The 15,233-nt window shown below is 52.9% G+C and overlaps 1 protein-coding gene across 1 annotated transcript in view; it reads right to left on the minus strand.

The window, feature by feature from the left end:
• Positions 1 to 554: 554 nt before the first annotated feature.
• Positions 555 to 15,233, minus strand: part of ATP8B3 (ATPase phospholipid transporting 8B3) — a 29,984-nt gene continuing 15,305 nt past the window's right edge. Inside the window, exons 17-27 of the mRNA XM_049787914.1 lie at positions 14,208 to 14,372; positions 14,022 to 14,133; positions 10,183 to 10,258; positions 9,955 to 10,081; positions 9,160 to 9,481; positions 8,192 to 8,415; positions 6,949 to 7,032; positions 4,377 to 4,610; positions 4,142 to 4,280; positions 3,552 to 3,706; positions 555 to 1,204 (exon numbers count right to left, since the gene is read on the minus strand). Coding sequence (XP_049643871.1) covers positions 842 to 1,204; positions 3,552 to 3,706; positions 4,142 to 4,280; positions 4,377 to 4,610; positions 6,949 to 7,032; positions 8,192 to 8,415; positions 9,160 to 9,481; positions 9,955 to 10,081; positions 10,183 to 10,258; positions 14,022 to 14,133; positions 14,208 to 14,372 — 2,001 coding nt within the window. The 3' untranslated portion in view covers positions 555 to 841. The remainder of the gene's footprint in view (positions 1,205 to 3,551; positions 3,707 to 4,141; positions 4,281 to 4,376; positions 4,611 to 6,948; positions 7,033 to 8,191; positions 8,416 to 9,159; positions 9,482 to 9,954; positions 10,082 to 10,182; positions 10,259 to 14,021; positions 14,134 to 14,207; positions 14,373 to 15,233) is intronic.

Here is a 15,233-nt window from a genome sequence, read left to right on the forward strand (position 1 = left end):
TCCTGGCTTGGGGAACCATATGGGATGCCAGGGGATTGAACCGTGGATCTGTTCCTGCTATGCCACAGCTCTGGCCCCTTTCTTTCTTTCTTTCTTTTGGTTTCTGGGCCCCACCCCGTGGTTCTCCTGATTTACTCCTGGCTCAGCACCCAAGCTTAGGGGATTTTATGGGGTGTAAGGGATCAAACGTGGGTCGGCCAAACGCAAGGCAAGCACCTGCCATCTGTACTATCTCCCTGCCCCACTCCCTTTTATAATGATTCCAGGTGACCTTACAAGAAATGAAAAGAGAAGGGAGCTTCATTGATCCCTGGAGGCGGGAAGACCCTGGTTTATTGAAAAAAAAAAAAAAAAAGGTCTTTCATCCCTGTGTTGAGCAGAAGCCTGGGAAACTTTTGCCAGACCTGGGCAGCCAGGTCCCCTCTGCAGCCAGGAAGGTCACTGGTATTCAAGAGAGGGAAGGGACATGTCTGGGTAACCTGGGCGAGGGCAGACCCTCCCCTAGGCCCCTGAAATGCTTCCACTAGCTCTTCCCCTTCCACATGCTCCTCCTGCCTCTGGTGGTAATGGGAAATGGGGACCCAACTCTTTCTTCTGTGACCTAAGGAAGGACAAATAGGACTTCCAAGTGAGCATCTTCTTCAGTGACTCACCAACAGCTGTGGTTGACTCAGAAAATGCTACAAGTGGCTCTCAGGGATGGTGGAGACCTTCTCCTCCAAGGAGAATACTCTTTCCTGGGTTGGCCTTATGGAAGCAGGCCAGTGAGCCCACAGCTCCCACTGGCTCTCTTGTGACTTGAGACTTGGAAGGAACCAGAGGGCACCTTGGTGACAGAGGGCTAGTGTTTGGGGAAGGAAGATGGTTTCTCCAGGTCTTCAGAAGACCTTTCCTCCAGACAGAAGCCAAGTGGGAAGGCAGGCTGGGAGTCCTCAGAGGACATGATGCCCTGGTGTAGCAAGCGTCTCTTCCTCCCCAGCCATGACATCTTCCTGGAGTCCCAGGACTGCGGCTTGCTGGTTTCCTGCTCCTTGAAGTTGAGGTCAGTCGGCAAGTTGGGGTGGATCTCTGTGGCCCTCCGCATAACTGTGCCTTGAGTGATAAGGCTTGCATAGCCCTCCAGATGGGAGAAGGCATAGCTGGAGCGCCGGGAATTCAATTGACGCTTCAGACTGGGGGTGGTGTCCTTTGTGACCTCTACATTCTGTTGAGCAAAAGGGAGGCAGGAGTCATGGGCCACAAAGAAGCCTGTCACCTGACACCACCCTACAGTGGGGGTCAGGCTACTCCCTGTCCAAGATGATCTGACCTCTGGAACTTAACTCATGGTCATACTCCTTCCCTGAGAATCAACATAGGGCCTGCCAATCAGAGTCCTTCCCTGAGATTTCATTTGCAACTAGGCAATCAAAATCTTCCCTGGACTCAATTCTGAAGCCAGGCAATCAGAGTCCTTCCCTGAGAGTTCATCTTGCAATTAGCCAATCAGAGTTTCCCCTGGGACTCAATTCTGGAACCAGCCAATCAGAACACTCCTGTGTGAATCTTAGCAGAGTCCTTCCCTGGGACTCAATTCTGATGTCTTGTGCACCCACTAACCAGGAAGTGGGCTTGGGTGGCCATGTGCCCAGATTATGAAAAAAAGGTGGCAGATCTGTAGCCCTGCGTAGGTTTAACTCAATTCCCCTCCACTGTAGGGCACACCCTGGAGTTTTTGGCTCTGCAAACCAAGTAGACTTGTTCTTTAATTGTACTATGCTAGTTGCTGTTTTACAAAAGGCACCTGCTCCTGCCTCAGAACAACCTTCCCAGCTCTCCATTTTAATTTTGCTTCTTTGTTTGTTTTTGGTTATGGTTTTTGGGCCACACACAATGACCTTCACAGGTTACTCCTAGATATGTGCTCAGAAATCGCTCCTGGCTTGGGGGACCATATGGGATGCTGGGGATCGAACCCAGATCTGTCCTGTGTCAGCCACTGGTAAGGCAAACACCCTACAGCTGTGCTATCACTCCAGCCCCCTACTTCTTTGTTTTTGAGCCATACCCAGTGGTGTTCAGGGATCACTCCTGATACTGGGGATTGAAGCAGGATCACAACATGCAAGGCAATGTCTTAACCCTTGTACTATCTCCCAACCTCTTTTTTTTTTTTTTTTTTTTAATTTTTGGGTCACAACCAGCAGCGCTCAGTGGTTGCTCCTGGCAGGCTCAGGGGACCATTTGGGATGCCGGGATTCGAACCTCTGTCCTTCTGCAGGCAAGGCAAACGCCCTACCTCCATGCTATCTCTTCGGCCCCCTCCCAACCTCTTATTCACCCATATTAAGCACAGCCAGGGGGCCGGGCGGTGGCGCTGGAGGTAAGGTGCCTGCCTTACCTGCGCTAGCCTAGGAGACGGACCGTGGTTCGATCCCCCGGCGTCCCATATGGTCCCCCAAGCCAGGAGCGACTTCTGAGCGCATATAGCCAGGAGTAACCCCTGAGCATCACCGGGTGTGGCCCAAAAACCAAAAAAAAAAAAAAAAAAGCACAGCCAGGTGGTCATGGCTCAGGAGCATGAAGTTAGTTCTGCTCATTAGGTTTCAAGACCCTCCCGGAGTTCCTCGTGTTCCTCAGACTGGAACAATAAATAGTACAGAGGGTAGGGAGCTTGCTTTGCATGTGGCCAACCTGGGTTCAATCCCCAGCACCAGAGAATGCCCTGAACAGCCCCAGGAGTGACTCCTGAGTACAGAGCTAGGAGTAAGCCCTGAGCACTGCTGGGTATGACCCAAAATTCTCCAAAGAAAGACAAAAAGAACATTCTCCTCTCCCTCAACTGCCACACCCATACACACCTCCATACTCCATACACTGTGTCCCCCCTGCAGGGGGAACTTGCCTAGGGTGGGTGTCCCCAGGACATGTCCCTGCGTCTCCTTTCTCCTGGTGTCCCACACTGCAGTTGATGTCAATGTGCCCTTCCTTTGAGGGCTGCATCGTTGAGTTGCACGCTCATACCTGGGTCCTCAAGGGTGCAAGGAAACTGTCCAGCCCTCAAGTCTTCCTTGTTTCTTTTTTCGCTTTTGGGTCACACCTGACAGTGCTCAGAGGTTAGTCCTGGCTCTGCGCTCAGGAATCATTTCTGGGCAGTCTCAAGGAATCATATGTGATTTGGGGGGATTGAACCCGGGTCATTCGCGTGCAAGACAAGTGCCCTACCCGCTGTACTAACGCTCTGGCCCATGCCTCCCATATTTTGGAAACCATTTCTCAGGTTCCTTGTCATCAGCCTTAGATTATCTGAGGTGCATGTATTAGGTGTTAGTGCTGGAACTGGGCCACCCTTCCTTCAGGAAGTAGCCTGCTGCCCCCCCCCCTCAATCTGGCTGATTAGGGGGCAGGGAAGGGCAATAAACTTCACTTTTATTTGTTTGGATTTTGGGTTGCACCCAGTAATGCTTAGGGCTGACTCCTAGCTCTGAGCTCAGGGATCCCTCCAAGTGGGGTTCCGGGTACCCTATAGGGTGCTGGACATGAACCTGGGTCGGCTGCTCACAAGGACTTACCGGCTGGCCTGTGGCTTCCAGCCTCACTTTCTGGAGAGGCTTCTTGACTATCTCCTGCAGGAAGCGGAAGGCCAGAGCCGGAAGCGTGTTCAGGGAGATGTTCATGAGAATGACCAGCAGGAGGAAGGGCTGGCTCAGCACCAGTTGGTCGGCATCTAGGGCGGGGAGAACCAAGGCCAGCTGGGTCTGGGGCCTTGCCAGAGCCTGCTGGGCACCCTTTGTGTCTCCTGGAGGTCCCTACTTCCCTTGCAAGCCTCTGTGCCCAAGGCCAACTATTCTCCTGGCTCTTCCCTTTCACCTTACCCCACTTATTCCAATTTGCCACACACCCCCACCCTGCCACTTCCCTCCCCTTTGCCATGACCCTGAGCCTTGTGCCAGGCCTTGTGCCACTTTGCCATGCCCCCAACACTGCCCACCCAGTTACCAGCCCCTCCACAGTGCCAAGCCCCTAACATTGCCCCACCCACTTGCCACATCCCCACTCGCCCTGCCTGTAGCTGATGAAAGGATTGGGCACTTTCTGGCCAGCGCCCCAGGTCCTCCATCCATCCATCCCTTTGCCGAGGGAAACAAAGGGGGTGGCTCACACAAAAACGGAAAAGCCTTGGGGGAGAGTCTGAAGAAAGCATAGGTCTGGTTGCTCTGGGTGATGATGAAGTAAGATAACAGGCTGATGATGATGGCTAGTACCGCCAGGACGGTCCAATACTTAATGATCACTATAATCTGCACAGGGAGGAGGGAGATGAGACTTCAGGGGCTCCAGAATGGGGGGCCCCCAGGTGTATGAGGCCCAGATGGGGTAAACGGGTGGCTGGCTACCTCCAACGTGACAGTCAGCAGGCAGGAGAGAGCGAGCACCACGGCGAAGGACTGGTAGTCGTTGAGGCCAGGAAGCCCGTGCGTGCTGGCCCAGAAGGTCATGAAGAAGTTGACTAGCGAGGTGAGCATGCCGTGAACCACGGCTTGCAGGAAGACAAAGTAGTTGAACAGTTTGTCCTGCTGGCCCAAAGTGTACAGCTCTGGCAGCTTCAGGCTCTCCTCTGCGCTCACATCCTGGGGTGGGGTGGGGACAAGCTCTTGGAATCCTGGAGGTGGAGGGGTGAACAGCCCCACCCATGAGTGGAATAAGAGATGAAGCATTTGGCTTTTCAGAGATAATACAGAGGATTTAGAGGAGGGTGTTATTTGGGGGGTTGGTTTTGCACCACACCTGATGATGCTCAGGGCTCACTCCTGACTCTGCGCAAAGGGATCTCTCCTGGTGGTGCTTGGGGGTCCCTACAGGACGCCAGGGATCCAACCCAGATAGGCTACATGCCAAGCAAGCGCCCTCCCCATTGTCCTATCGCTCCAGTCCTACACAGAGGTAGTACCAGGGGGACAAGAGCTTGGTTGGCACAGGACCAACTCTTGTTTAACCAACTGCCTGCAGTTCCACTGGACACCGCTGGGGGTCACTCATGAGTAGGATGCCCTTGAGCTCCAAAGGGAGTTCCTTCAGAGGGGATGTGGGTGGAAGGGCACGAAAGAAAGGGAAGCTTCAAGTTAAGGACATGTACCTTCATATGGTTGGCAATAAACCTCTAAGGTCATTTTTTTTGGGGGGGGCCACATCCAGTGACGTTCAGGTGTTACTCCTGGCTATGCACTCAGAAATTGATTGTTCCTGGCTTGGGGGACTATATAAAACGTCATGGATGGAACCACGATTTGTCCTAGGTCAGCGCATGCAAGGCAAACGCCCTACCGCTTGTGCCACCGCTCCGGCTCCTCTAAGCTCATTTTTTTAAGTACTCCGGTAGCATCCCGGCTCTCTGAGCACTGCTTGGGAGACTTACTACCCCAAGAAGGAGTTCTGGATATATAAGTGGGTGTCCTGGACGAGAGAGAGAGAGAGAGAGAGAGAGAGAGAGAGAGAGAGAGAGAGAGAGAGAGAGAGAGAGAGAGAGAAAGAAATGGTTTCACAGGGGATGGAAGGACGGGAATATGTGCCTTATTTGTTCAAGGCCCCAAGTTTGATCCCTGGTGCCTCATACCCACCCCAACACTGCTGGGTGGTAGTACTCTGGCTGGCTCTCCAAGCACTGCAGGGATGGAGCACCAAACTGGCAGGCCAGCACTGCTAGGCTATCTATGTCCCTAGGAAGATCCTGAACTCTACCCTGAAAATGGCCCTATTAAAAAAGTGGGGGTGGAGCGGTAGCGCAGTGGTAGGGTGCTTGCCTTGCAAGCGACTGACTCAGGACAGACCTGGGTTCAATCCCTGGCGTCCCATATGGTCCCCCAAGACAGGAGCAATTTCTGAGTGCATAGCCAGGAGTAACCCCTGAATGTCACCGGGTGTGGCCTCCCCAAAAAAGAAGTTGGGGACAGAGAGATAGCACAGCAGTAGGGTGTTTGCCTTGCACGTGGCCAACCGGGACGAACCTGGGTTCAATTCTCAGTTTCCCATATGGTTCCCCCGAGCCTGCCAGAGGTGATTTTTGAGCACAGAGCCAGAAGTAACTTTTGAGCGCTGCCAGGTGTGGCCCAAAAACCGAAAAACAAGGGCTGGAGTTTCAGTAAGTACAGTGGGTACAACATTTGCCTTGTCCTGGCCAACCCAGGTTTGATCCCTGGCATCCCAAAGGGTCCCCTGAGCATACCACCAGGAGTAATTCCTGAGCGCAGAGCCAGGAGTAAGCCTTGAGCACCACTGGGTGTGTCCCATAAACAAAAAGGGGGACATCAGAGAAATAGTACAGAGGTAAAGAAACTTATCTTGTAGGTCATCTCAAACAGGTTCAATCCCCAGCAGTATGTCATATAGTCCCAGAAAGCTGGAGCACAGGTTTTTATGCTGGACAAATATTTTCTTTTTTGGTTTTGGGGCCGTGCCTAGCAATGTTTCAGGCATATCCTGGCTATGAACTCAGGAATTACTTTTGGTGGTGTTCAGGAGACCATATGGGATGTCAGGGATCAAATCTGAGTTGGCTGCATGCAAGGCATCGTTTCTTTCCCTTTTTTTTGGGGGGGTGGGCCCACACCCAGTGACTCTCAGGGGTTACTTCTGGCTATGCGCTCAGAAATCGCTCCTGGCTTGGGGGACCATATGGGACATATGGGACCATATGGGATCGAACCGTGATCTTTCCTAGGCTAGTGCGTGTAAGGCAAACACCCTACCACTTGTACCACCTCTCTGGCCCCAAGGCATCATTTCTAAGTCACGTTCACCATTGTTCCTCAGAGTTACAGATAGAGGGATCAGCCTTGTGGTGGGGACTGGGGTGTCCCACAAAGGGCAAAGGGCTGATCCATGGACCCCAGGATGAGGTTGGCACAGGGAGAGAGGGTCTGGTTAAAAGTTCATAGGAACGAAAGCTTTCAGGCCTTAGGGCAGGCTTACCTGTTCAAAGAGTCCAATGTAGAGCGCGGGGAGGGTGCTGTAAAGCAGGTTGAAGAGAGCCAGGAACCAGCCCTCATACATTGGCTGAGGGACAGGGGCAGAGCAACACCTCAGATGGCGCTCCACATTCATACACCCACCCAGCAAGCTGCAACCCAGAGACTTTCCAAACTAATGAGAATGTAGGGAAAAGTGCCCAAGAGACAACACAGCAACAGGGTGCTTGCATTGCACCGGACTAACCCAGGTTCGATCCCCGGGATCCCAATGGGTCCTCTGAACCCCTCTAGGAGTGATCCTTGAGCACTGTAGGATATGCCTCCCTACTCTCAAAAACAAACAAAAACAAAACAGAGCTATAAGAAAAATGGCTTAAAGGCCTGGAGTGCAGGATTTGTACATAGAATCTGGGTTCAATTTCTGGTGTCTTGAGCGCCACCATGAGGGACTTCTTGAAACTGCAGGGTATGACCAAAAATGGAAAACCCAAAAATGAAAAAATAAGAGGCAAAGGACTTAAGATGTCTAGGATCAAAAGAATAATACGGGCCCGGAGAGATAGCACAGCGGCATTTGCCTTGCAAGCAGCCGATGCAGAACCAAAGGTGGTTGGTTCGAATCCCGGTGTCCCATATGGTCCCCCGTGCCTGCCAGGAACTATTTCTGAGCAGACAGCCAGGAGTAACCCCTGAGCAACGCCGGGTGTGGCCCAAAAAACCAAAAAAAAAAAAAAAAGTCAAGTCTTTCTGGGGCCAGGCGGTGCTAAAGGTAAGGTGCCTGCCTTACCTGCGCTAGCCTAGCCAGGAGTAACCCCTGAGCGTCACCGGGTGTGGCCCAAAAACCAAAAAAAAAAAAAAAAAAAGGATAATACAACATGGAGGACACTTGCCTTGCAACATGGTCCACCCAGATTCAAACCCTGGCATCCTAAATTGTCTCCTAAGCTTTTCCAGGAGTAATTCCTGAGTGTAGAGCCAGGAATAACCCTTTAGCAGGGGCAGATGTAGCTACAAAACAAAACAACTTTTCTCTGGCATACAGCCCACCACAGTTGGATCTCCAGCAATTGCATATGGCCCTTCAATTACTGCCAGGGGCGACTCTTGAGCACAGAGCCAGGGATAGCCACTGAGCACCTGGGCTGTGTGGCCCCCCAACGATACCCAGGCTGCACCTGCGAGGTGACCAGGGAGAAGCCATGCCTCTGAGGGCCCTGCTACACACACACACACACACCCCATACCTGAGTGGTAAAGCCGTTGTAGCAGGAAAACCAGAGCTGCACCATCATACTGGCTGCGGTCTTGTAGATGAAGTAGCGCAGGAACTTGCAAATGCGCATGTATGACCAGCGGCCGTGCACCAGCAGCAGACGCCGGAGGTAGGAGAACTGAGCCACCGAGAAGTCACTGTTGTTCACGGCCTGCAGACCCTCCGGCCCTGCCAGCCCCACACCAATGTCCGCAGCTGCAGGGGAACACACAAACTCCCGTCAGGGTCCTGTCAGGGTCCCGGCTACGTTGTCCACCTGGGCCCCAAGTATCTAGATTAGATCACCAGGCCCCCAGGTACAAATCCCCCTTTTGATCACATGGTCACGTCATGCCCCACCCACTTTTGAACACGTTGCCCCGCCCCATGATGATTCAGCCACTCTTCACCAATTGACCACGCCCACTCATCAACATGCAGTCCCGCCCCATCACCACCCAGCCACTATTCACTGGATAAACCCTGGGCCACGCCCACTCATTAACATGTGGTCCCACCCCATCATGGTCCATTCATCGTCACGTGGTCTCCTGACCATGCCCGCTCATTACCATGTGGCCACGACCTGTTGTGGTCCATCAGTCTTCTCCAAGTGGCCCATGTCACCACACCCACTCTTCACCATTTGGCCCCGCCTCCAATCATGCCCCTCCCACTTTTTGGTTTTAGGGGACCACACCCAGTGATGCTCAGGGGTCACTCCTGGCTTATGCTCTCAGAAATCGCCCCTGGCTTGGGGGACCTTATGGGATGCCAGGGGATCAAGCCAGGGCCCATCCTAGGTTAGGATGCATGCAAGACAAACGCCCTACCACTTGTGCCACCACTTTGGCCTTCCCTCCCACTTTTGAGCCAATGTCCCTCCCATGACCACCCCCCACAATATTGCCTTTGTCCAGACAAGCCCACTCTTTGGTTGCCCATCTGCCCCCAACCCACTCTTGATCATGTTGACGTCATTGGCACCGTCTCCCACGGCCAGGGTCACCACTTTCTGGTACTTCTTGACCAGAGACACAATCAGGGCCTTCTGCTTGGGGGTCACGCGGCAGCAGATGACAGCATGGCACTTCGAGGCCAGATCCACGAAGATCTGTTCTTGCTTCGCTTCTTGGGTCTGGCTGGATTTGCACCTAAATATCAGCCTGGTTCTGTGCAGCGGGGCCTCGAGTGTCTGCCACAGTCGGGACAGTCGCGGCTGCTGCAGGAGGTTCGGGGACGGGGCCCTAGGCTCTTGGCGCAAGGACGTGAGTAGCTGGTCCTGAGAAGCACAGTGCAGGTGGTGTGGGGACGAGGCATCACTCTGCCAGGTCCCCTCCACTCAGAGCATATGCCCCCCTCTCCCAAAAGGGGTCCCCAGGACCCAGGATGCACTTGACCCACTGCATCTCTTACTTCTTTTGTTTTTGTTTTTGGGTCACACCCGGCAGCGCTCAGAGGTTACTCCTGGCTCTGCACTCAGAAATCACTCCTGGCAGGCTCGGGGGACCACATGGGATGCCGGGATTCAAACCACCGTCTTTCTGCGTGCAAGGCAAACGCCCTACCTCCATGCTATCTCTCCAGACCTTACTTCTGCCTTTCTCCTGGTGGTTCATTCCTGCCTTTTGCCTCCGTTTCTTCCTCTGCCCGCTACGCAATGCTATGGGTATAAGGCACCCTTCCACCGCACCACCAACCGGGCGCTCCTCCCTGCCCCTGCCTGCTGATCCACTCTTGCAAGCTGCCACTGACCAGCATGTTCCCGGTGATAACCATGGCTACTTTGTCATGCTTGGAGAATATCGTGGGTAAATGGCACCGCTTCCTTATCAGCAGTCCGTGATGGTCACTGCTGTTTTTCCAGCTCTTCAGAATGTCTCTGTGGAAGGCAATCCCCTCCTACATCTGGGTTCTGGATATGCCCAGGCCCCATCCCAGCCCACACACACCCCCATCTCGGCCCCCAGGCCCCTTTCTTACAATATCTCCTGTTCCTCCATGATGTACATGCCCTCGGAAAACAGGCCGCAGGCATAACCGATGTTCACAGCGGTCTCTGCAAATCAGCCAGAGCTCAGCACCCAACCTGGCCTGGTACTGCCCACCCGACCTAGACAGGCCCTGCCCTGAACGCAGTGATTGGCTCTGATAGCTGGTGACCCCAACAGGCTGGCCAATAAGATTGAGGGGCCGGAGAGATAGCACAGCGGTAGGGCATTTGCCTTGCATGCAGAAGGACAGTGGTTCAAATCCCAGCAACCCATATGGTCCCCTGAGCCTGCAGGGTTGATTTCTGAGCAGAGAGTCAGGAGTAGCCCCTGAGCGCTGCCGGGTGTGACCCAAAAACTACAAAAAAAAAAAAAAAAGATTCAGCCTTGAGACTGCCTCAGCAGATCTAAGTCTGGGGGCCCAAGCCATATATAGTACAGTGGGTGGGCACTTGCTTTGCACTTGAGGGACCCCGGGATTCAGTACTCAATCTCCATTATCCCATGTGATCCCCGAGCAGCACACCCCATAGGGTGACCCCGGACACCTCCAGGAGTGATTCCTAAGCACCTCTGGGTGGGACCCCAAAACTAAAGAGAGGCTTTTGTGTATGTGGAATAGCCCACAAAAAAATTGAAGTGGAGGAAGATTGAAAAGGGGGAAGAAGGGGCCAGTGAGGTGGCACTAGAGGTAAGTTGTTTGCCTTGCAAGTGCTAGCCAAGGAAGGACTGCAGTTCGATCCCCCCGCATCCCATATGGTCCCCCCAAGCCAGGGGCAATTTCTGAGCACTTAGCCAGGAGTAACCCCTGAGCATCAAATGGGTGTGGCCCGAAAAACCAAAAAGAAAAAAAAAGGGGGAAGAAGAGAAATAAATGAAATTTCCCCTGGATGTTAGTCTTTCTTCTTGGAGTGTGGTGTACCCCAAGACCCACCCATTTCTGGGAGGGGTCTAGGGAACCGGATAATAGGTGTGACCCTACCTGCAAGACCTCCCATTCCTGGGAGGGGTCGGGAAAAAGTTAGATAAGCCTGGGACGAGAGGGATTCGGCCCCCTTCTTTTGTCTCTTGGCCGGCTTTTGGATCTTTGGGCCGCATGGAGCCCAAAGGGAAGATGGCTAACAGGAGATAAGATGCAGGGCTAGCAAAATAATGCTGTGCTTGAAAGGTTGACATAGGCCACACACCTGTGGTGGCTAGGGCATGAATAAAGATGATTCTTCCTGAAGCCTGCGTGTGAGTGAGTGATTTCACCTGGGCCTGGGACCCGGCCGGCTGGATGGAGTTGCAGAGCCATGTGGCCTGGGGTGGCAGAAAGGAATCCATCGCCATCCATCGCCATCCAGCCCCATCGTTAATTATTTTATGCAACATTGGAGTAGGAGGTGTTGGATCACACCCGGTGACACTCAGGTTACTCCTGGCTATATACTCAGAAATCGTTCCTGGCTCGGGGGACCATACAGGACACTGGGGATCGAACCTAGGTCTGTCCTGGGCAGCCACATGCAAATGCTGTACCGCTGTGCTATTGGTCCGGCCCCTGCTTGTTAGTCATATTTTATTTATTTAGGTTTTGGAGCCCAACTCGGTTGGGCTCGAAGGTTACTCCTGGCTTTGCACTCAGAAATTACTCCTGGGGCCGGGCGGTGGCGCTAAAGGTAAGGTGCCTGCCTTGCCTGCGCTAGCCTTGGACAGACCGCAGTTCGATCCCCCGGTGTCCCATATGGTCCCCCAAGCCAGGAGCAACTTTTGAGCACATAGCCAGGAGTAACCCCTGAGCATTACGGGGTGTGGCCCAAAAACCAAAAAGAAAAAAAAGAAAAAAAAGAAATTACTCCTGGCAAGCTCGGGAGACCATGAGATGCCCGAGATAGAATTCGATTTGGCCGTGTCCAAGGCAAATGCCCTACCCGCTATGCTATCTATCACTCTGGGCCCTGGTAGTCATTTTTTTCTCAGGTTTTTTTTGGGGGGTCACACCCGGCAGTGCTCAGGGGTTACTCCTGCCTCTACGCTCAGAAATCGCTCCTGGCAAGCTAGGGGAACCATATGGGATGCTGGAATTCGAACCACTGTCCTTCTCCATGAAAGGCAAATAAATGCCCTACCTCCAGCCCCCTGGTAGTCATTTTTAGAGAATAGATTCACACAATAATTCTGGGGTAGTTATCATCATGTGGTCATGCTAGGTATTGAACCCAGGACCTTGAACATCAAGGCAAATTCTACCAATGAGTCACAGCCCAGGTTCTGGATGTTTGTTGTTGGGGCGTGGTGGTAACACCTAGCTGTACTCAGGGCTGAGCTCTGGGTCTATATACTCAGGTTTCACTCCTGGTGAGATTCAGGGGATCCTATGTGGTACCAGGGATCAAATCTAGGAGAGCTGTTAGCCTAAATTTGATTTATTGCACCACCTGGTTCCCCCCCCCAAAAGTACTGCTAGGAACATACCCAGACCAGGAGAAGCCACTGAGCACCACTGGGTGTGGTGTGACACACCCCCCCCAAAAAAAAAAAAAACCAACAGAGTCAGAAACACAGGGAAACACAGGGTGGTGGATTATTCTTGGCCAATCCAGGTTTAGTCCCTGGCACCTCAGAGCATCCCGTGTCTCACCAAAAGTGATCCCTGAGCACAAATCAAGTCAACCCTAGGGCCGGAGAGATAGCATGGAGGTAAGGTGTTTGCCTTTCATGCAGAAGGTTATCAGTTCAAATCCTGGCATCCCATATGGTCCCCCGTGTCTGCCAGGAGCAATTTTTGAGCATGGAGCCAGAAATAACCCCTGAGCACTGCCAGGTGTGATCCAAAAACCACAAAAAAAAAAAAAAAAAAAAAAAAAGAGTCAACCCTGAGAATCACCAAGTATGGCTCCCCCCTATTAAAAAAAAAAAATCAGGGGGCCGGGCGGTGGCGCTAAAGGTAAGGTGCCTGCTTTGCCTGCGCTAGCCTTGGACGGACCGCGGTTCGATCCCCCGGTGTCCCATATGGTCCCCCAAGCCAGGAGCAACTTCTGAGCACATAGCCAGGAATAACCCCTGAGCGTTACTGGGTGTGGCCCAAAAACCAAAAAAAAAAAAAAAAAAATCAGGTGCCAGAGCGATAGTACATCTGAAAGGGTGTTTGCCTTGCAAGAGGCTGACCTGGGTTCCATCCCCAGCACACCCTGTGGTTGCTAGAGTCCACCAGGCGGGATCCCTGAGTGCAGGACCAGGAGTAAGACCTGAGCACTGCCAGGTGTGGCCCCAAAAGCAAGCAAATAGGGCCGGAGAGATAGCATGGAGGTAAGGGTTTTGCCTTTCATGCAGAAGGTCATTGGCTCAAATCCCAGCATCCCATATGGTCCCTAGACTAATCCCTGAGCACTGCCAGGTGTGACTCAAAAACCAAAAACCAAAACAAAACAAAACAAAAACAAAAACAAAAAAAAAACAAGCAAAATAAAAAATCAAAATAGGGGCAGGTGGTGGTGCAGCGTAGAGCATTTGCCTTGCATGCGCTGACTTAGGACTGAACGCAGTTGGATCCGATGGCGTCCCATATGGTCCCCAAGCCAGGAGTGATTTCTGAGCGAATAGCCGGGAGTAACCCCTGAACATCACCAGGTGTGACCCAAAAACAAACAAACAAAAAAAAAGACACAAACAATTTCAGTGTCTTCTGGTGTGTCTGGCATAAGGGACAAAAGTGCTAACATGTCCCTGGGGCCCCTCAGATAGGATGAAGCTGCTATCTGAGCCCCTCTGCCCCCTTCACAGGGGCTCTGATGCTGGTGCCTCTCAGGGGTTCCCCCCACCACCGCTCTGGGCCTCCCTGGGACCCACCTTTCTTGTCCCCTGTGAGTACCCACACTTTGATGTCCGCGTCCTTGAGGCACTGGATGGTCTCAGGAACCTCATCCTGGAGTTTGTCCTCAATCGCTGTTACTCCCAGCAGCTGGTGGGGGAAACAATGAGCACACCCCCCTTGAGGTGTCCCCAGGCACCACCACCACCACCCCAGCAGCCTACCTGGAGGTTCTGTTCCAGCTCATCATACAACTGCTGCAGCACCTGGGCACGATTCTTTAGCAAAATGCTGGCTTGCTGGTGGCGCCGGTTCCAGTCCTGGAACGTGTCCTCATCCACATTCTTGAAAGCCACGCACAGGGTCCGCAGGGTCTTCTGGGCAAAGGACTGTGGCCCCAGCAGCCACCAGCACCCTATCACCCCTCTGCTGCTCCTCTTCCTTCCTCCCCACCTCGGTCACGGCCTGCTGCTCCAAACACTGGTTTGGTTTGGTTGGTTTTTTGTTTTTTCTATTTTAGTCTTTGGGTCACATCTGGCAATGCTCAGAGGTGACTCCTGGCTCTGCACTCAGAAATCACTCCTGGTGGGGCTCAGGACACCCTATGGGATGCCACGGATTGAACTACGTCAGCTGAGAGGCAAGGCAAGTGCCTTGCTGTACTAGTTCTCCAGATGCTAGAGGGCAAAGTTTTGCTTGTGAGAGGCCAAGGTTCAATCCATAGGATCTCAGGGTCCCTCGAGCATGGCTAGGAGTGACTCCTGAGCACAGAGTCAGGCCCCGAACATACACACTGGGGTCGGTGAGGCCGAAGCAATAGCACAGTGGTAGAGCGTTTGACCTAGGACGGACCTGGGTTTGATCTCCAGCATTCCATATGGTCCCCCTGAGCCAGGAAAATTTCTGAGCACAGAGCCAGGAGGAACCCCTGAGAGTCATTGGGTGTGGCCCAAAAAAATAAAAATAAAAATAAAAAAGGGGTCGCAGCGATATTACAGTGGGTAGATCACTTCATTCACACTGCAGACTTGGATTTAATTCCTGCAAGCCCATATGGTTCCCAAGCCCTGCAAGCAGTGATCCCTGAATATAGAACCAGGCATAAGCCCTGTGCACTGCTGCTGGGTGTGACCTACAAAACAATAGATGGATGGATGGATGGATGGATGGTGGATGATAAGAAAAAAGAAAGAGGGGCCGGGTAGGTGGCGCTGGAGGTAAGGTGTCTGCCTTGCAAGCGCTAGCCAAGG

This window comes from Suncus etruscus, chromosome 15 (genome assembly GCF_024139225.1).
Source record: "Suncus etruscus isolate mSunEtr1 chromosome 15, mSunEtr1.pri.cur, whole genome shotgun sequence".
In the NCBI taxonomy this organism is placed as follows: domain Eukaryota; kingdom Metazoa; phylum Chordata; class Mammalia; order Eulipotyphla; family Soricidae; genus Suncus; species Suncus etruscus.